The 20631-nt window shown below is 37.5% G+C and overlaps 1 protein-coding gene across 3 annotated transcripts; it reads right to left on the minus strand.

Moving 5' to 3' along the window:
• Nucleotides 1–180: 180 nt before the first annotated feature.
• On the minus strand, nt 181–14781 carry LOC137960315 (thiamine pyrophosphokinase 1-like). Of its 3 annotated transcripts, none has more exons than XM_068807903.1 (6): nt 14623–14781; nt 14419–14515; nt 11702–11774; nt 11175–11276; nt 681–930; nt 181–511 (listed from the first exon to the last, which is right to left on the minus strand). In XM_068807903.1, the coding sequence occupies exons 1-6, from the start codon at nt 14750–14752 to the stop codon at nt 390–392; spliced, it is 774 nt and encodes a 257-aa protein (XP_068664004.1). In that variant the 5' UTR covers nt 14753–14781; the 3' UTR covers nt 181–389. The 3 variants fall into 3 exon arrangements, with proteins under 3 accessions (XP_068664004.1, XP_068664003.1, XP_068664006.1); XM_068807902.1 differs by having other exon boundaries at nt 14620–14781; XM_068807905.1 differs by having other exon boundaries at nt 14419–14520; nt 14620–14692.
• Nucleotides 14782–20631: the final 5850 nt, after the last annotated feature.

A 20631-nucleotide genomic window follows, 5' to 3' on the forward strand; every position in this document is an offset into this window, starting at 1 on the left:
AAACATTAAACCCAAGGACTTTGAAAAGTTTGTTTCTTCTTAAGAGCTCCAACTGCTATGGTGCGGGATGCCTCCGCTATGACTGCACTTGAAATTGCAGTTGCTACGGGTTTCGTAGTAGGATGACTAACAGTGAAATTCCTTTGAGAAGAAAAGGGACACATCAAGGTCTTCAAGATACCAAAATAAATGCTGCGCCTCCAGGGTGAGGTTCAATGCAATATCATAAACAATTCAATCTTCAGCTATTTCATTTACATCAATATCAATAAGAAGAAATTCATTCCTGCATTAAGTAAGATTTCACCAAAAGATGCAAGTGAATTTCTCTCCCTTCCCTGAAAAAGAACTGGTAAAAAATCCAACAAAGGTAAAACCAAAATATAATCTCATGTGGGCTTTCGGATGGATATCGTCCACAGTAGATCAGAGTCTGATCGTACAGTAATCTTCTCTTCCCTCACTATGTTTGAGGTACTTATCAGACCACCAAAGCTCATCTCCATGTCAACTGCAATTAAAAGAGCGGAAGACTATTAAAACCCCACTGCTTTCTACGCTGGGTAAAGCAAAACTGCCCGAATGAAGTAAAAAATAGGTAACTCTGAGTTTGTAAGTTTTCTTGGTCGAATTCTAATTAGCCAAATGTCCAGCTAAATTTCTCTACGTGATTTACTTACTGAGATCCCATTGCAGGCCAGTAGTAGTGGTACTTTGCGATGGTGCACCAACAGGAACGAGACCACAGTGAGGGCCCTCAACAGAAGACTGGATATGAATCTCATGATGATGGGTTTTTGGGAGAAGTTGGATCAAGCAGTCATCGGACAGGAGAATTATTCGGATGTTTGAAAATTTGTAAAGAACATTGAGATTCCCAATTTCATGATCAAACCTCCCTCCGAGTGCTCCAGCAACAAGAATGTTCAACTGCAGTTTGTAAGCATCCACAGAAACCAGAGAGAAAGTAGTCATTACAGTGAATAATAGAAAAGATTTTGATCAGTGCAAATGCTTTGTGTATTCACATATCCAACAAACAAAACAAGAGTCAGATATAACGGCAGAACAGAGGTAAGAATTCAATCAGGAACTGGAATGTACTGAATGCATCCATAAGTTGCAAAAGAGTATGATTTGTTCTCCAAGCAGCCTTACAACTTGCTGATTTACTGAGAAACTGTTACGTGGCATTGTTAAACCAGTAGCAACGACCCTTTTGGCGAGTGAGTCTCTTCGGACCAGTAGCCCTGCAGCCTCGGGTATTCCAGCCGATATAACACTAGTCTCAATTTATCAATGGTAAAACACTAGATACTCTCCTAGACACATAATAGTATCTGATAGGCCCAACATGACTTCTGCTGCTACTTAGTATTATTCGGGGTTTGACCCTATTCCTGCCGGCTTACCACCACGTGGGCTAAATCAACATGCGACCTCGCGGTTTTCAGAGGTCCCCAAGCCGTACATGTCAACCGATGCGGCTCCATGGCTGCTTCAGCAGGCTAGAGCACAGTTCCGTTTCATTTTCTACCTCGAAGCATAGCCGAATATTACTAAGTACCTAGCTTGGATCCTGTTAGGCATTATTTCGATACTATTACTATTACGAGTGAACAGTAAAAATGAACAATAACTTTTGAACGGTAAAAACATTTACTGTGGAGATTCATATATATATGCGAAAATTGAACAGTAAAAACATACACTATGAATTTAAATATTACACTCAGGCAGAAAATTAAAATATTGTTTCAAACAAAATATAAATACATAACTACATAACTCCCGAAGTTACCGACCGTGCTACCGGTCAGCTCCCTCTTTACTACTCAGCCATTATGGTTGTTTTGCCGTGCTTTAGGAACTTTGCCGCAGGATGCTCACCAGAAAACGCTTTCTTTACTCGGACCGCCTTCTTCTTCTGGAGAAACTCGGAGTGATTTTCGAATGCCTTGAACTCTGTCAGAGCTTCGAATTTATAGCTCAAGGTTTTTTCTTTTCTTCCCTTTTTACCCTTAATTGAAGGGTCTGTGTTAAAAGACAAAGGGTATCTTTTGTCTTTTTGTTTTTTCATATCTGCCCTTGCATTATTTACCTTTCGATGCCGAAACCAAGGGTAGCAGTGACTTTTCTTCTTCTGACGCCATCTTGCTGACTTAAAGGAATCTTTTTATCTCTATCATTTTGCTAACTCAAATTTTTGTCTTCTGCCTTCATGGCTGCTGATGTTCCTTCATTTTGACATGTTGTCTTCTGATGGTTTCTTGGTGCATAGTTGGCATTTATGCAATTTGTTGAAAGTAAGTTGGGCCATGCCGCAAAAACTTTTTTTTGTACTTTTACTAGCTGGGATTTTCCCTTTAAGTATTTTTTCGAGTGTTTCTTACAATGATTTTTGTACATTGACTGAAGACTCTTTAAGGCTTTTTGATACAATAGTCAGTGGTACTGATGTTTTGTATACATAGCTCTTCCTTTTTTGAACCAGTAGTTGAAGGTACTAGATAATATTTTTAATCCCATGGTCCTACTGTTCTTCCAAACTTCTTTGGGACATGGTCGTGATTTTTGTTTAAGCTTGGGATCGAAATCCGGTAGTTTTCCTTCCTTGTCAAGGATTTCAATAGTTATCACCGAAAGACTTGGTATAACTTTGTGATTTTCAATGATTTCAGCTATAGAAGAGATGAACTTCAACCGTATAGCTTTAGCCTTGGTAGCAGAGTAGAAACTCTTGCAAGCCTCGGTTATTTCTTTTGGTAATATTTCAAGTACAATTAAATCTATAACTTGTATAAAGATTTATCCAACTAGTCCGTATGTGTATAACATACTGATATATTTACTATCCATTTCTGGATGAATCATCAAACGGTTCCAGCGTTCACTGGGGTCCGTGGTCATAAAGGGAGTATGAATCCCTATGCCAAAGGTTTTCATTCCAATTTTGGAACTGAGTCTTATGGCAAATAGACTCTTTTGAACTATCACTGGCCACCTTTTGAGGGTGTAGCGAAGGTTCTGTAGACATAATGTCTTGGAGTTTGAGGTTTGACTTTTATAAGAAAATTGAACTCATTAAACTCTTTTTTATCTAGTTTACCCAGGTTTGTCAACCTAGTGAACTTAGATGGGGTAACTAACCATGCCTTGAAAGAAGTATCTTTCTTGGGCATGTCCGTCTCCATGGTTCTAGAGTCGTTTTGGCTTCCTTTCTGGCTCGAAACTGGCAGGTAGAAGTCCTTGATTCCCCTTTCTTCATAGAAGACTAGGTTGTGATTTCCTTTTCATGCCTAGCATGACCGGTAGAAATCCCGCGTCGACCTGTGTTTATCAAAACACTAAAGTCATTTGTCTGCTTGTTGGCTGACGTTATGGCTTCCTTTTCTCGCGATGGAGATCCGATAAAAGTTCCAGAGGAGTTTGGCATATCACGCCTTTTTGTGAGTTCTTTTAACTCTTCGGTTAATTCCTTAACCTTGAGGTGTAAGTTTTCTCCACTTACCCCAAAACGGGCACGGTTCTCTAATAATTCTCCTCGTTCAGAAAGAACTAAGAGGTTGTCAAGAGCAATACCGTGAAGGTGGCAATTGTTGTTGCCAGATCCGTCAATGTGTTGCTAAGGGGATCCATTTTACCTATCTGTAACACAAGAAAATTCTCGAGTAAGAGTATCAGGTAAATAATTTTTGTCTCCTTTAATATGTTCGACAGTAAAAGAGAATTGAAAGAACCACTGCTGCCAGCGGAATAATCTACCACAAAAAAGTGAATCTTCTAGATTTCTTGTCATAAAACCGACAAAATTCTTACAGTCAGTTCTAACTAGAAATTCTTTGGGGGCAAGATATATAAAAAATTTCTTTATCCCAATTTTTACTACTCAAATTTTTTTTTCATAAAAATGATAGTTTATTTCAGCTGATGTAAATGTTCCTGAGGTATATTTATATATTCTCTCAGAAACATTGGTTTTACATTTTAGTACTGCTGCCCATGTATGATTTGAGGCATCCGTTTCTAAAATTAGTTTTGCATCTGAATCTGGTAGAGAACGCCGGGAGGTGTTTCATCATTTGTTTGATCTTGATTACTTCTGAACAATCAGTGGGAATCCATTCCCATGTGACATCTTTCTTTAACTTCTGTTGAAAAGGTTTTCTAATTTCTGCTAAATTCTTTATGAATTGTTTACCATACGTTAGGCATTCCAAGAAACGTTGAAGTTGTTTTACATCTTCAATTTCATTCGGAAAAGCTGCTAGTTTTTCCAGAATATGATTTTGGAGAATGATTTCGTCTTTTGAATGTTTAGTCCTAAGAAATCTATCTTAGTTTTAAACAATTTTGATTTTTTTTTTTGCTGAGTGCTATCCCAGCATTTTTTAAGGCATTTAATACCTTAAGTAATTGTTTTTTATGTTGATCTTTGTTTTCAGAAAAAACTAGGATATCGTCAACATAAACTAAACAAAATTTAAAGAATGGTTTAAGGATATCGTCCATTCTTCTTTGAAATATATTGGGTGCTTGTTTTAACCCGAAGGGCATAACAAGCAACTCATAATGTCCAGAAGGACAACTGAATGCAGTAAGGGGAATAGCCCTTTCGGTCAGGCGAATCTGCGAAAACCCTGATTTGCAATCAAATTTGGAAAATCATTGTTTTCCTCTTAGTGCGGCTATTAACCTTTCTTTGTTAGGAAGATAGTAGCTATCCATTTATGTGGCTTCATTAACTTTTTTATAGTTAATGACCATTCTAGCTTTTCCACGTTTTATCTCTACATGATTCCGAACAAGGAAAGCAGGAGATGTATGTGAAGAATAACTTGCACGGATTAACCTTGGGTTAGCAAGTCATTGATCTGTGTTGAAAATTCTTCAACATCAGAGGGAGTGTAAACCATTGGTTTTTCTCGAATTTCTTTTTCAGGATCAAGAAGTTCAAGGTCGGCATATGGTCTTTGTTTATTCCACCATTCTAGGGGTTTCTCAGAACAAGTGGAATCCAGAAGCTGCTGAACTTCTGATTCACAGGATTCTGCGAGGAGGAGAGATTCCAGGGGGGGAACCTCATCACCACGTTTGCTGCGTTTTTTGAAGACTTGGTGGAGGACGTCTCCATTGCCAAAAATGGCAAAGGCTTCAGTGGGTTTTATTGCGTATACATATACGGCAAAATTATTTATCTCGCATCGAGTACAACAACGAAGTTTGTAGTAGGCTGGTGTTTGTTCGACAAGGGCGTGGAACATTAACCATTCATTACCAAGGACGAGATCGGGTCCTGAGTTTATGTTAGGTCCTCAACTAATAAGTTTTGGGATCATAAACTTTTCACCTCCAATGTCGAGATGAATGTTTCTGGCTTCTGCAGGAAGAGAAATATTTTCGCCTGAGCCAACTATTACTTGAAGGGGTACTTCAAGTGTTTTCCATAAATTTGTGGGGAGTAAATTTTGTCTGGCGAGGCAATATGAACTTCCAATATCTACTAGAGCGTGTATATGGAATTTTATATATCCAAGTAGCTTAAGCATGACCGTGATATAAGAATTTCTAGATGTTACATGCTATGCATTTATGCGGATACTCATTCAGAGAAGGTGCCTGAAGAGTCCAACATGTTTTCTGAGTTTTCCGAGGTGGAAGACTCTGTTTCGAGATGAAGTTCATATACTTCATCTTCCGACTAGATTTCACCATGATGGATGATTTCCAATCCTTTCTCTTCGGCTAGTAACATATAAGTATTGTACTGCCATTTTTTCCTATCATTTGGACAATCGGGAGCGAAATGTCCTTCTTTCTGGCATATCCAGCATTTACATTTGCTTGGGGGTTTCCCCTTTGGGTAATATGCATTTGACCCTTTACTGGATGTGGTAGGGCCAAAGTTCGTTCTTTTTCTAAAGTATCTCTTTCGGGTAGTATACCTAGTTTTTGAACTTTGTTGTATCCTAAATTTTTTCTTACAAAATTTCTTAGGATATTTTCTTTGCTTATGGGAGTTTGTTTTACAACCATAAGCTCCTACATTTTTGTTCTGGTTAGAACAACATAATGTTTTCTTATTTGCTTTACTACTTTTCTTTTGTGGTCTTTGGGTTTCACAAAGGTTTGACAACATGTCTTGTACAAACTTGTGTCTTCTTCCTAGAGTATCAAATCGTAGGAAAGATTCCATTGTTGCAGGTGGAAATTCTGCGTTGTTTTGTGGTCAATATTTTACAATATAGTCTTTTTCAAAGACAGATGCAAAAAGTTTGGGCAATTTTGAATAAAAGATGGAAAGATAAGGTGCCTGATCATCTTTTTGTAATTTATAGAAGTAGCTTGCAAATTCGCAATAGTACTTCTCATAAAAACAAATGTTATAGATTTGTAACTTGTTTAGGTTTTGAAGAGTTTCTAAACGATTTCTTTGTTTAGTTCCTTCATTATGAGCTTCTAAGGTAGGATGTATACCTACAAATTCTTTTGATATCTTAGCAACTAACCCTTTTAGAATTGAAGCTATAGATGTGGATGTAGGTGTTTTTTGGTCTTCGGGAAGGTTGTCTTCCTAACAAAGAAAGGTTAATAGTTGCAATAAGAGGAAAACAATGGTTTGCAAATTTGATTGCAAATCAAGGTTTTGGCAGATTCGTCTGACCGAAAGAGCTATTCCCCTTACTGCATTCAGTTGTCCTTCTGGACATTATGAGTGGCTTGTCAAGTCCTTCAGGTTAAAACAAGCACCCAATATATTTCAAAGAAGAATGGATGATATCCTCAAACCATTCTTTAAATTTTGTTTAGTTTATGTTGACGATATCCTAGTTTTCTCTGAAAACAAAGATCAACATAAAGAACAATTACTTAAGGTATTAAATGTCTTAAAAAATGTTGGGATAGCACTCAGCAAAAAGAAATCAAAATTGTTTAAAACTAAGATAGATTTCTTAGGACTAAACATCTCAAAAGGCGAAATCATTCTCCAAAATCATATTCGCGAAAAACTAGCAGCTTTTCTGAATGGCATTGAAGATGTAAAACAACTTCAACGTTTCTTAGGATACCTAACGTATGCTGAACAATTCATAAAGAATTTAGCAGAAATTAGAAAACCTTTTCAACAGAAGTTAAAGAAATATGTCAAATGGGAATGGACTCCCATTGACAGTTCAAAAGTAATCAGGATCAAACAAATGATGAAACACCTCCCGCGTTAACTCTACCCAGATCCAGATGCAAAACTAATTTTAGAAATGGATGCCTCAGATCATACATGGGCAGCAGTACTAAAATGTAAAACAAATGATTCTGAGAGAATATGAAAATATACCTCAGGAACATTTATATCAACTGAAATAAATTACCATTCTTATGAAAAAGAAATTTTAGCAGTAAAAAATGGGATAAAAAATTTTTATATATATCTTGGCCCCAAAAAATTTCTAGTTAGAACTGACTGTAAGAATTTTGTCGGTTTTATGACAGGAAATCTAGAAGATTCACTTTTCCATGGTAGATTACTCCGCTGGCAACAATGGTTCTTTCAATTCTCTTTTACTGTCAAACATATTAAAGGAGACAAATTATTTTACCTGATACTCTTACTCGAGGATTTTCTTGTGTTACAGACAGGTAAAATGGATCCCCTCAGCAACACATTGACGGATCTGGCAGCAGCAATCGCCACCCTCACGGTATTTCTCTCAACATTGCAGTCACTTTTCGACAACCTCTTAGTTCTTTCTGAACGAGGAGAATTATCAGAGAACTGTGCCCGTTTTGGGTTAAGTGGAGAAAACTTACAACTCAAGGTTAAGGAATTAACTGAAGAGTTAAAAGAACTCACAAAAAGGCGTGATACGCCAAGCTCCTCCGGGACTTCTACCGGATCTCCATCACAAGAAAAGGAAGCCATAATGTTAGCCAACAAGCAGACAAATGACTTTAGTGTTTTGGTAAACACAGGTCGACCCGGGATTTTGTTATGGACTCAATAACACTGAGTCATCTACTTTACTTTTATTATTTATGTTGCTTTTAATTTCGAATTTTATTGATTTGTAATAAGACTTAAAGGTAGGGGTAGAATTGGGTTTTATAACCCTAACCTATGTTGATGTTAATTACCCTATTTAAGGGGTAAGGATGGAGAAATAAAGGAAGTTCGGAATTAGCATAAACTAGAGTAAATTAGGTTAATCTAGGTTCTCCTCGAGCTCCCTCTTCTAAGGATTTTGGCGTGAACTTTCACTGCTATCTTGGTGTTTTCGTGAGTGTCTTGAGAGCTGAGAAAGGAGGAGTAAAAGAGAATTAAACCCTAACCTACGTGGTGAAGGGAAGGACTGGTTTTCTTCACGGAAATCAGGGAGAAAAGGGTGGAGAAGAAGGGTGGCGTGGAACCTTTTTCTCAGCCAAGAAGAACGGAAAGAGGCTGCTGTATTGGAGGTCCTTCAAGAGGAAAGGGGCAGAGGAGGAGTTCCGAATTCTGGGCAGAGGAGGAGTTCCGAATATGGGCTGAGGAGGAGTTCCGAATTCTGGGCAGAGGAGTTCCAAATTCTAGGCAGATGAGGAGTTCCGAATCTGGGCTGAGGAGGAGTTCCGAATTCTGGGCTGAGGAGGAGTTCCGAATTCATTTAAAGAGGTAACTTGAGACTCTATTTTCCTAAGTACAGCAGGTTAGAATTCTGTTTTAATTTACCTGCGTGAATAGTGGTTAAATCCATACGTTAAACAAAAGGGATTCTGTTTTCAACTTACCTGTGTGAACAGTGGTTGGAGACGAGATTCTTGGTTCCTTACAGTGTTTAAAAACCTTGTAACGTGCTGGATTCATCAGTATCTCGCCGAGTTACTAGATCCATGGCTAGGGACCATAACAGATTTCTATCGGTCATGCTTGGCATGAAAAGGAAATCACAACTCGGTCTTCTATTAAGAAAGGGAAATCAAGGACTTCTACCTACCAGACTTAGCTGGAAAGGAAGCCAAACCAACTCCAGAACCCATGGAGACGGACATGCCTAAGAAATATACTTCTTTCAAGGCACGGTTAGTTATCCCATCTGAGTTCACTAGGTTGACAAGCCTGGGTAAACCAGATAAAAAAGAGTTTAATGAGTTCGATTTTCTTATGAAAGTCAAACCTCTAAAACTCCAAAACATTATGCCTACAGAACCTTCGCTACGCCCTCAAAAGGTGGCCAGTGATAGTTCAAAAGAGTCTATTTGCCATAAGAGTCAGTTCCAAAATTGGAATGAAAACCTTGGCATAGGGATTCATACTCCCTTTATGACCACAGACTCCAGTGAACACTGGAACCATTTGGTGATTCATCCAGAAATGGATAGTAAATATGTCAGTATGTTATACACATACGGACTAATTGGACAAATTTTTATACAAGTTACAGATTTAACTGTACTTGAAAGATTACCAAAAGAAATAACTGAAAGAAATAGTTTCTACTCTGCAACCAAGGCTAAAGCTATACAGTTAAAGTTCATCTCTTCCATAGCTAAAATCATTGAAAATAACAAAGTTATACCAAGTCTTTCGGTGATAACTATTGAAATCCTTGACAAGGAAGGAAAGCTACCGGATTTCAATCCCAAGCTTAAACCAAAATCACAACCATGTCCCAAAGAAGTTTGGAAGAACAGAAGGACCATGGGGATTAAAAATATTATCCAGTACCTTCAACTACTGGTTCAAAAAAAGGAAGAGCTATGTATACAAAACATCAGTACCACTGACTATTGTATCAAAAAACTTTAAAGAGTCTCCAGCCAATGTGCAAAAATCATTGGAAGAAACACTCGAAAAAATACTTAAAGGGAAAATCCCAGCAAGTAAAAGTACAAAAGAAAAGTTTTTTAGGCATGGCCCAGCTTACTTTTAACAAATTGCATAAATGCCAACTATGCACCAAGAAACCATCAAAAGACAGCATATCAGAATGAAAGAACGTCAGCAGCCACGAAAGTAGAAGACAAAAATCTGAGTCAGCAAAACGACAAAGATAAAAAGATTCCTTTACGTCAACAAGATGACGTCAGAAGAAGAAAAGTCATTGCTACCCCTGCTTTCGACACCGAAAGGTAAATAATGCAAGGGTAGATATGAAAAAACAAAAAGACAGAAGATATCCTTTGTCTTTTAACACAGACCTTTCGATTAAGGGTAAAAAAGGAAGAAAAGAAGAAACTTTGAGCTATAAATTCGAAGCTCTGACAGAGTTCAAGGCATTCGAAAATCACTCCAAGTTTTTCTAGAAGAAGAAGGCGGTCTAAGCAAAGAAGGCGATTTCCGGCGAGCATCCTCCGGCAAAGTTCCTAAAACACGGTATGTGCAAAATAGCCACAATGGCTGAGTAGTAAAGAGGGAGCCGACCGGTAGCACGGTCAGTAACTTCGGGAGTTATGTAGTTATGTATTTATATTTTGTTCAAATAATATTTTAATTTTCCGCATGAGTGTAATATTTAAATTCATATAGTGTATGTTTTTACTGTTCAATTTCCGCATATATATATGAATCTCCACAGTAAATGTTTTTTACTGTTCAAAAGTTACTGTTCACTCGTTATAGTAATAGTTTCGAAATAGTGCCTAATAGGATCCAAGCTAGGTGCTTAGTAATATTTGGCTACGCTCCGAGGTAGAAAACGAAACGGAGTTGTGTTCTACCCTGTAAAAGCAGCCATGGAGCCGCATCAGTTGACATATACGGCTTGGGGACCTCTGAAAACCGCGAGGTCGCATGTCGATTTAGCCCACGTGGTGGTAAGCCGACAGGAATAGGGTCAAACCCCGAATAGTACTAAGTAGCAACAAAAGTTATGTTGGGCCTATCAGATACTATTATGTGTCTAAGAGAGTATCTAGTGTTTTACCACTGATAAATTGAGACTCGTGTTATATCGGCTCAAATACCCGAGGTTGCAAGGCTACTGGTCTGAAGGGACTCACTCACCAAAAGGGTCGTTGCCACTGGTTTAACAATGTCACGTAACTGTTTCTCAGTAAATCAGCAAGTTGTAAGGTATTTAGGTAAAATGGTATCAGAGCCTAGAATAGAATACAATGAAACACAGTGAATAATGACTAACAAAGGAGATCACTGGAAAATACGCACAACTCTACTTCTGAGAGTTTATATGGCCACTTACTCTATTCTTGTCCACATCTGGTATGCAATCTCGAATATGTGCAATACATTTGTGCAAATCTGTAGTGTCCTGATCTTGTGCTTCATCAACTATTCTGGTTCCCTGTATTGAACAGAGACAAGATTGTAGAGCAAAATATATTAGACAAGAAAACAGAGAGCAAACCAGTTTCCTAGAAATTTCATGCAAAATCAAGAAAAGAAAATATAAGACTAAGACTACAGATAGGTGTCAAAGACCAATTCTCATTTACATGCTTTTGATATAATAGTGCCTTATGGTTACACTAAGAATGAAGTACAAAAAAAAAAAAATAGACAGCATCCTGAACCATTCAGTTAGAATGACACTGCTCATAAAACAACCACGTAGAATTAGCAACTGCTAGGAAAAGAATTACATACTCAAACTAGTAAAAACTTAAAAATTTGTAGTTACTGGAAAGACTAAAGTAAGAAAGCAAGGAACAAACTTGAAGTAACATGCTCTGATGTGCATCTGGATGCTAACCTAATAGGCATACTCACCAAATTCACATAAAATTCCTTTACATCTGATCTAATCGAGTCCATATCTCCTTTGATTACATCAGGCTTGAACCTGTAACATGCACATGAACAAATATACAGTCGAGCTTTTGTCATTTTTTTCCTTTTCTTTTTGCAGATATGTGAGGGAAGCTATTAAATAAACTGAATCCAACAAAACCAAGACAACAGTTGATACCATAATAACAGAAGAAGGATCATACAGAAACATGGCTCCAGTCACAGGTTTCTAAATCAAGGCCTCAGTTTCAGTCCAATGTCAACATTGTTGATCATTCATGGTTATGTACCTTAATGCTTATTACAGAAAGCTATAATATACAGATTCAACAGCCTAACCATTTTCCAGTAAAGAAAGCTAAAGAGATGAGAGACCTTAACAAAAAAAATTGAATCAGTGGTTTAGAACTAATTCCTAATAGCATTAGGTCAACAATGCCCTATTTGTAAATGTCAAGTTTTTTTTTAAACTTAACCCAATGCTTAGGTATTTCTCTAACTAAATAAATATCAGTATGAAGCGGCCAGTAATGGGCCTATTTAACACAATCAATGATACAATAACTCCTCTATTACATGGCTAACAGCAGTAGATATCATAAATATATCAGATACTTCTCCTCCTCTCAGTGAGAAACAGCATTTGTCGGATGAAATCATTTTTATTCACTGTTTATCTACTTTATCCAGGAGTTCTGAAGCTACAGAAGTCCTTAGACCAATCTAACCACAGCATGCACACTCAACATGTAAGTTCCAGACATCAAAATATGAATCACATAGTCCATGAATTTTCTAAGTTGCATCTCAGTGGCCAAAAATGAAGATCACATACGTAAATTTCCGATTGAAGTGTCAAAGGTCTATTGACTTAATGGTCATACCAGACCATTGAAAATTTTCCAAGTGCATCACAGAAAGCTCCATTGACTTAATGATCATAATTACTGACAATAGAAACTTTTTCACTGGTAGAGATATCACTGGTATCAAAAAGTTGACTGACAACGCTATTGAACCAAAGGCCTGAGCTAGACAACAACAAAAAGCCTTTTTTAAACATATAAAAACTGAACAGAGACAATTAAAATAGGAAAATTAATACCTAAGATCACACAAATAATCAAGGTTCAGAATAGTTGTGCAGCCATAGGTAGAATAGGACAGACCAGAACTAAGTCTGCACTTAGAATTATTAAAAGTACCTAATCAACACATCGAAAGCTTCAGAGCTGATGGAACACAAAAAAATTAAAACCTTAAGCTTATCTCATATTAGGGTCATATAGCCTCTGCACCCATACCCCATGTTGGGCACAAGCACATAAATAGCAAGATAAATTGTAATGAAGGAAAAATAAAACTCAAAGAATTTTATTCATTTTATATAAAAATAAGATGTGTTGTCCAAGGTTTATACAACTTATAGCCTCCCCCTACAGAAGTTTACGTAGAAACTCATCAAAGTTAGACTTTGATTTGAATAAGAATGTTATTTAAAACAGAATTAAAACCCCTTAATTATGGAATACACATTTAGTAATATCTTTTACAAACAACCAATAAGGAACATACGTTCTAGAAACTTTCTTTGATTTTTATTAACTTTTCTTCTATTCTTTGAGAATCCAATTCAATCAAAGTCCTAAAGTTTCATATTAAAACAGCATGTATATTTGTTTGATCCACTTCAGAACCTAGAATTTTTAGTTTTTTCTTTTCTAACTCTTAAAATAAATGTTTTCAATAAAAATCTGGGATTTCTGCCAAGTAGACTTATTATCAACCTTATATTTATCTGCTCTAAAGTAAAAATTGTTACTCATATGGAACTGCATACCATCTGTTGGGCAGGTTATATTTTGTTAGTTCAATTAACTACAGGACACCTAAAAAAGCATTGATACAAATGACAAACTCCGGATGATACCCTTTCCAGAATAGCGCACGTCTAAAAAGAGAGAAATTTATAAAAATAGGACTTCTAAATATAGAAAGAGACTAAATAAAGTAACTAAAACTACTTTTCCTTCTTTTAGGTATTTTTTTCCACGTGATAATGAATCTGTTCCATCTGTTCTTCTTCTTCCTCTTTCACCAAAATACCACTCTTTGGGCCTTGAATTATGAATGCATCCAATGATCATATACTTTTGAAGCATATAGGCGCTTTAGGTTTGCCATACAATAGGAAACCAAATTTAGGCATTCGCCTTTGACCAGAAATAAAATAATGAGATATAAAATGACAGAAGTACTCCATGACAAGGCATTAGCTCCTAACAGCACGAATATATAGAAAAAAGATAAAACATGTTAAACCAACTTTGCCAAAACAATCAGCCATTACTTTAAACAAAAGATTTTATTTTATTATATTTTTGAAAATTAGAGAGCCTATTGTACCAAAGTTAACAAAGTAGAAACTGCTCAAACTAGAATAATACAAATAATGTTCAATACAGCCAAAAAAACAAACGTGAACAATTAACCCAGCCAAACAAGACTCCGTCAATTACCAGGAAGCAACATTTAAAGAAATAAAATAACCGAAGGACCCACTACTCTTATCCACGGCTAGCCTTTCCTGTCAATTTCCGGTTTCTTCATTTCTATGAATTTCTGTAAATTTGAGAGGTGAAAGAGAAGAACGAAGATACAGAAGTCAATACTGAAGCAAAAAAAAAAAGAGCAACCTGCGTCGAACATCCAATACATTCTCGCCCCGCAAAATCTCAGGCATTTCATCAAACAAGCGGTTCGCTCCTCCGTCGGCGCACAGACGTAGCTGTGCTGCTCTACATACAACATCAGCCAAAACAATTGAGATCAAGGTTTCTGGTAAAAAAAAAGGAAAAGAAAAATAAAAAATAAGAAAGAGTAGACGACGAAAATACCACGCTGCCATAGAAGAGGAGTGAATCGAGGTAGGCGTTGGTTAAGCACGATCAAAGCATACGTAACGCCAGGATCGTTGTTCGAAGGAAGAGCAGGAAGGAGAAAGGAGGAGGAATGAGACATCACCTCCATGGCTAAAATTCAAAAAAAAAAATAGTTTCTGTGCTCTTTCTTGAAGAATCCAAATATCAATTTTCGCTGCGGTCCGGTCGTCCAGGGAGTTGTTGTTGACGTGGTCGAATGTTGACTATCTTACCACAGTCAGAGATCTTCAGTCGATGGACAGGATGGAGAGCAGATCAGCAGACCACTAGCCAGCAATCGCAAAATGCCAAGAGATTCCACTGACGAAGGAGAAAAAGCTGACGACGACTGTAATCAAGGTGGCGATATTATTATGGATCCACAAATTTGTAGTTTTAGTTGGATCTCATGTTATATGTGATCATAACTAACAACGAAACGTGCCTTTAGTGCATAATAATTTTATTACTTAGCTTATTAAATTCACCTATTTAAATGTGTATTCTATATTAAAAATGTGTAGGCTTGTATTATAAACTTGGTGTTACAACATTTGGGACTAGAATTTGGTCCCTCAAAATTCTGAGTTGGACCCTTAGTCATGGGCAATTTAACCCAACTTGCCTAGACTCAAATAAGAGTTGACCACCATGGTTAAAAATGGTATGACTCAAATACAAAGTGCATCATATGAAATATGTAAAATAATAATACAAAATTTATGTTTAATAAATATTAATTATCCTATTGTTCATAAGAAAAGTTCCATATTTGAAAAAAAAAAGTTTCATTTTGTAACTTCACAAGAGAGATAATTTTTTGCTCCATGTAACTCAAGCTAATTACATTCTTGTCCTATCAAACCTAGGAAATGGGCATCGGATCGGATTTCTTAGGGAACCTAATCTTACCTAACCCGAAAATCTCGGGTTTAGATTTTAGATTTTACTTCACAGGTCAAGGATTGGACAGAAAACAAATTTGTTAAGTTTTGGCCTTTGGATTGGAAACAGATTTTTTCAAACCTAACCGATAGGAATAAGTTGAGGACATGAAAAGGGATAGGGACGGGGCGAGGGATAGATCAAAGTTAAGTCGTGTTTACCGGGATGGATCAAGCTTATAAGTCAATTTTACCTAGATGAGGCGGGGATGGGGTTATAAGGATGGGAATTGGGTCATGTCCCGTTTGAGGTTTGGTCTTCTTTTGGGTTTGGGTGTTTGGTTGGATTCAGATTTTGGGAAAACTAACCCTAACCCAACTTGTGCCCACCCCTAATGTAAAATGATATTTCATAGAACTTAAAATAAATATTTCTTAGATATTGAACTCTCAACCTTAATTAGTATTCACTATCCATAATTTTGTTTTTACTATAATTAATGAGAATTATTAAATAATTAAATAAAATATTTTCAAATAAATTAGTTTTATATGTTAATGCATTAATTTAAATAAAACTCATTTTATTACAATAAGAAGTCATATATACTAAAAAATATTATAAAAAAACTTACCGTACATCCTTTGAACATACTTGTTTTATAAGCCTAATATTATTCGGATTCGATCAGACCAGATTCGAAATTTTAATTTAGTAGGATGCCTGTGAAAACGGAGATTTCGAGCCTGAACCTTAGAAATCCAAATTTGATGCCGTCGTCCCGGTGTCATTTCGGCTCGTTGGTTTTACTTTTCTCTGAGCCTATGAACCGGCGAAAAACAAAAATCTATTACCCTTTTCTCTTCCTTTTGTGGCGAGTTCGTCAATGTCTGCTTGGGCGTCGCGTCACCTTCACATCGTCTGCAGCTACTTCATCGGCTCTTGTTCCTTCTTCTGCTGGTTGTCCTTTCTCAAAGTACAAAACCAGCAACTTTAATGGAGTCGTAAGTTAAAGAGGCCGACCAGACCATCCAGCTAGAGAAGCCAATAAATAATAATTATGGCTAATAACACTTACACTATCCAATAATTATTTACAGATTATTGTATATGATAATTACTACTAATTTCATGTACTGGTTAATTACTTAATCATAACTAAATGGTACTGATTAATATAGAAATTGATATATGAATATTTAACCGATGGTATTATTTTCATTGATTAATGTATATATAGTTACAAAATGATAAAAGAATTTATATAAATGTAGAATTACAAGTGTACATGACTATAGAGTTATAAGTTGAGACAATCTCAAATTCTTTTATCCTGATCATCTTGATCTCTATCATGCCCCTGCAAGATGAAGCTCCGAGAGGATATTCCAATCTTAGTCTTCAAGAGGAGTAAGCGTGTTCGGGGAAGCGATTTAATAAGAGCATCTATTAATTAATTAGCAGATGATACATGAGTCACTCGAAGAGTACCACTTTGAACGTGTTCTCAAATGAAGTGACAATCCAAAACTACATGTTTCATTCGCGAGTGAAAAACTGGATTGGAGCATAAATTGATAGCACCTATGTTATCACAATAAATGCTCGGTTGTTGTGGAAGAAAAACACCAAGGTCAGTGAGAAGAGTGCAAATCCAACGAATCTCAACTGTAGTGGTTGCAATAGATTGATATTCCGCCTCGGTAGAGGATCGACCCACAGTCTGTTGCTTCTTAGAACTCCAAGAGATAGGATTGCGACCGAGGTAAACCATATATGCACCAGTTGAAGTGAAATCATCTTTGTTATCTGCCCAATCAACATCAGAAAACGCATGAAGGGACAGAAAATTGTCGATGTAAGATGATACATTATCCAAAGTCCCATAGAGATATCGTAACAAACGCTTGACAACATCCCAATGATCAATAGTGAGGCAATGCATAAACTAAGATAACTTATTTACCACATAAGCAGTGTTAGGGCGAGTGAGAGATAAATATTGTAGAATTCTAACAACCGTTCGATATTCAAATGCATCAGAGAGTGTCGTGCTAGACTGAAGTGTGATTGTAGATGATGTGGCAAGGGGTGTAGCGACAGGTTTTGCATTGGTCATGCGTGTGCGAGTGAGGAGATCACAGATATACCAATGTTGAGATAGAAGAAGGCCTTAAGCAGGAGGAACAACTTCAATACCGAGAAAATAAGCCAAGAGGCCAAGATCCTTGAGTGAGAATATCTAAACAAGTAGGTGAATGAATGTTGTCATAGCTTGATCATTGCTTCTTGTAATAATAATGTCATTAACATAAACCAGAATAAACAATACAATTGAACCTGTGTGTGAGATAAATAAAGATGAGTCTTCATGACAGTTGGAGAAGCCCGAGATAATGAGAAACTAGTACTACTCATGATACCAAGCACGAGGTGCTTGCTTAAGACCGTAAAGAGCCTTGCGATGTTTGTAGATATGATTCGGATTATCATGATCAATGAAACCCGGTGGTTGTGTCATAAATACATCATCAGATAGAGTGCCTTAGAGAAACGCATTATTAATATCAATTTGGCAAAGCGACTAACCACGACTTACTGCAAGGCTAAGAACAATGCAAATAGTGGTAGACTTGACAACATGACTAAATGTTTCATGATAATCAACTCCAGGGCACTGGTGAAACCATTTGGCAACTAAATGAGCGTTATACCTATCAATGGAGTCATTCGAAAGATATTTAGTACGAAAAATCCATTTGCAACCCATCGGATTTTGCTAGGGAACAAATTCTCATGTACCATTCCGAACAAGAGCATCATACTCATCAGACATAGCCTGACGCCATTCGGGATTAGTGAGAGTTTGAGTTACAGTTGTGGGTTCATGATTGGCAGATGCGGGAACTTGGGCTGTGAGGTTTAGTTTTTGGATGGGTTTGTAAATGTTGTTCTTGGATTTGGAGGGGGTGAGGAAGTAGATAGGGATGATGGATGCGGGTCAGCCGAAGTGGGACTGTGGGTTGGAGTTGGGAGTGGTGATGGAGAGGGTTGAGGAGGGGGATCGTGAACAGGGCTGGTCAGGGGCGTAGGGATCAGAGCTACAGATGATGTGCCAGTAGCCGGGAGGGACACAGAGGAACACCAGTCGGAAAGTGTGTCAGATGAGGGGCGGTCAAGATGAGAGTGAAGTGAAGTGAAGGGGAAAATAGACTCAACGAATTTAACATGACGTGACACATAAAAACGAGATGTAGTAGAATCAAGACATAAATAGGCACTTTGAGTAGTAGAATACCCTAAAAAAAATACACGGAGATGAACGAGGAGTGAGTTTGTGAGAAGAGTATGGTCAGAGCCACGAATAACAAAGACAACTAAAACTGTGTAGTTTAGAATAGTTAGGAGGATTACCAAAATTTTTGGCATAGGGTGAAAGAAGACTTAGTGTGGGTGTGTGGGAAGCCGGTTGATGAGATACATAGTAGTGGAGAAAGCATATGACCAGTAAGAGAGAGGAATAGAGGCATGCGAAAGAAGAGACAAACCTGTTTCTAAAATGTGATGATATTGTCATTCAGAATACCCATTGAGTTCAGGTGTATGAGAAGACGTAAGATGAGAGATACCATTGGTCGCCAGAAAAGAAGACATTGCTTTGTATTCCTCCCCCCCCCCCCCCCCCCCCCCCCCCCCCCCCCCCCATTATCAGAGTAGAGTGTCTTAATCCGTTTACCAAAGAAATTTTCAACTATAGATTTAAATCGGATAAAGGTATCAAGTACGTGTGATTTTTGTTTGAAATGATAAAACCAGATATACTTTGTAAAATGATCCACAAAAATGTCATAATACTTGAAATTACCAATAAAATAAATTGCCAAGGTCTAAAAATCCGAAAATATAATATAAAGAGGGGAAGAAGAGACAAGTGTGGAGTGGAAAAAAGGTAATTTGTGACTCTTATTGCACTTACAAGAATTACAAGTAAAATTAAAATTTAGAGGGTGAAACAAGTCTACTGAAAAGTGGACAAGATATGTTGTAGAATCTGAGACGATGGATGATCTAGACGATGATGTCATGCGAACGATGTGGTCTTGACACTAGAGAAATCAATTATTGGTGGAGATTGGATTGGGGACGATGACCATTCGTACACACGATCCTTAGTTTGACCCTGCAAAAGTGTTACCCCCGTACGAAGATCCTTCACATGAAAATAAGTGGGTAAGAATTCAATGGAAGTATAATTAGTTTGGCAAAATTGATAAATGGAAATAAGATTCTTTTACATGGTGGGAACACAAAGAACATTATTTAATAAAAATATACGAGAGTGCGTAGAGAGAGAGGTTTGTAACCAATGTGAGTAATAGGAAGACCCGTGCCATCACCAATCATAATGTCGTCAGTATCGTCATAAGGAGTATGAAGAGAGAGATTACTCAAGTCGGTGGTGACATGGTGTGATGCTCCACTATCCAGAAGCCAAGGAGAACCAATAGAAGTCGTGGTGGTTGCAAGATGAGCACGTGGTTGCCATGATGTCGCAAGAGAGGTTGCCAATGAGAGGTGGGGCGAGGAGCTTGGGGAGGTGGCAGAGACTATTGCATCTGGCAAAAGACAGGACACTCTGTAACGTTGTGTCCTTTTTCCCGGCACAATTGGCAACGGCCGAGATAAGGTTGAGGTTGAGATCGACCATTAGGAGTGATGATATTGTGAAAACCAGAGGTAGTGCCTGGTTGTGAGCGTGATGAGGGTGCCCCTTGTTGTCGGTGATTACGATTAACGGTCTTACCGGAGTTGGACCGAACACTGGCAGGATTTGTAGAAGTTGGAAATGGAGAGGAGTGAGCTTATTGAACACGTAGCGAGACTTCTTTGTTGAAGAGATTTTCATGCAGCTCATTAAAAGAGATTGGCATGTCATGGCCATTGATATTATCAATAAGTGGTTTGTACTCATCAACGAGCCCATCCAAAATTCTCTCAGTGAGATCCTTCTGATCCATGGGTTATCTTAGGGCTGCAAGTTCATCAGCTCGTGTTTTAATATATTGCACATACTCGGAAATCGATTGAGATCCCTTCGTTGTA

Source organism: Aristolochia californica, unplaced genomic scaffold, assembly GCF_029961685.1.
Source record: "Aristolochia californica isolate CCGP_79_NKW_82.1479 unplaced genomic scaffold, dmAriCali1.0.hap1 SCAF_3, whole genome shotgun sequence".
NCBI lineage: Eukaryota > Viridiplantae > Streptophyta > Magnoliopsida > Piperales > Aristolochiaceae > Aristolochia > Aristolochia californica.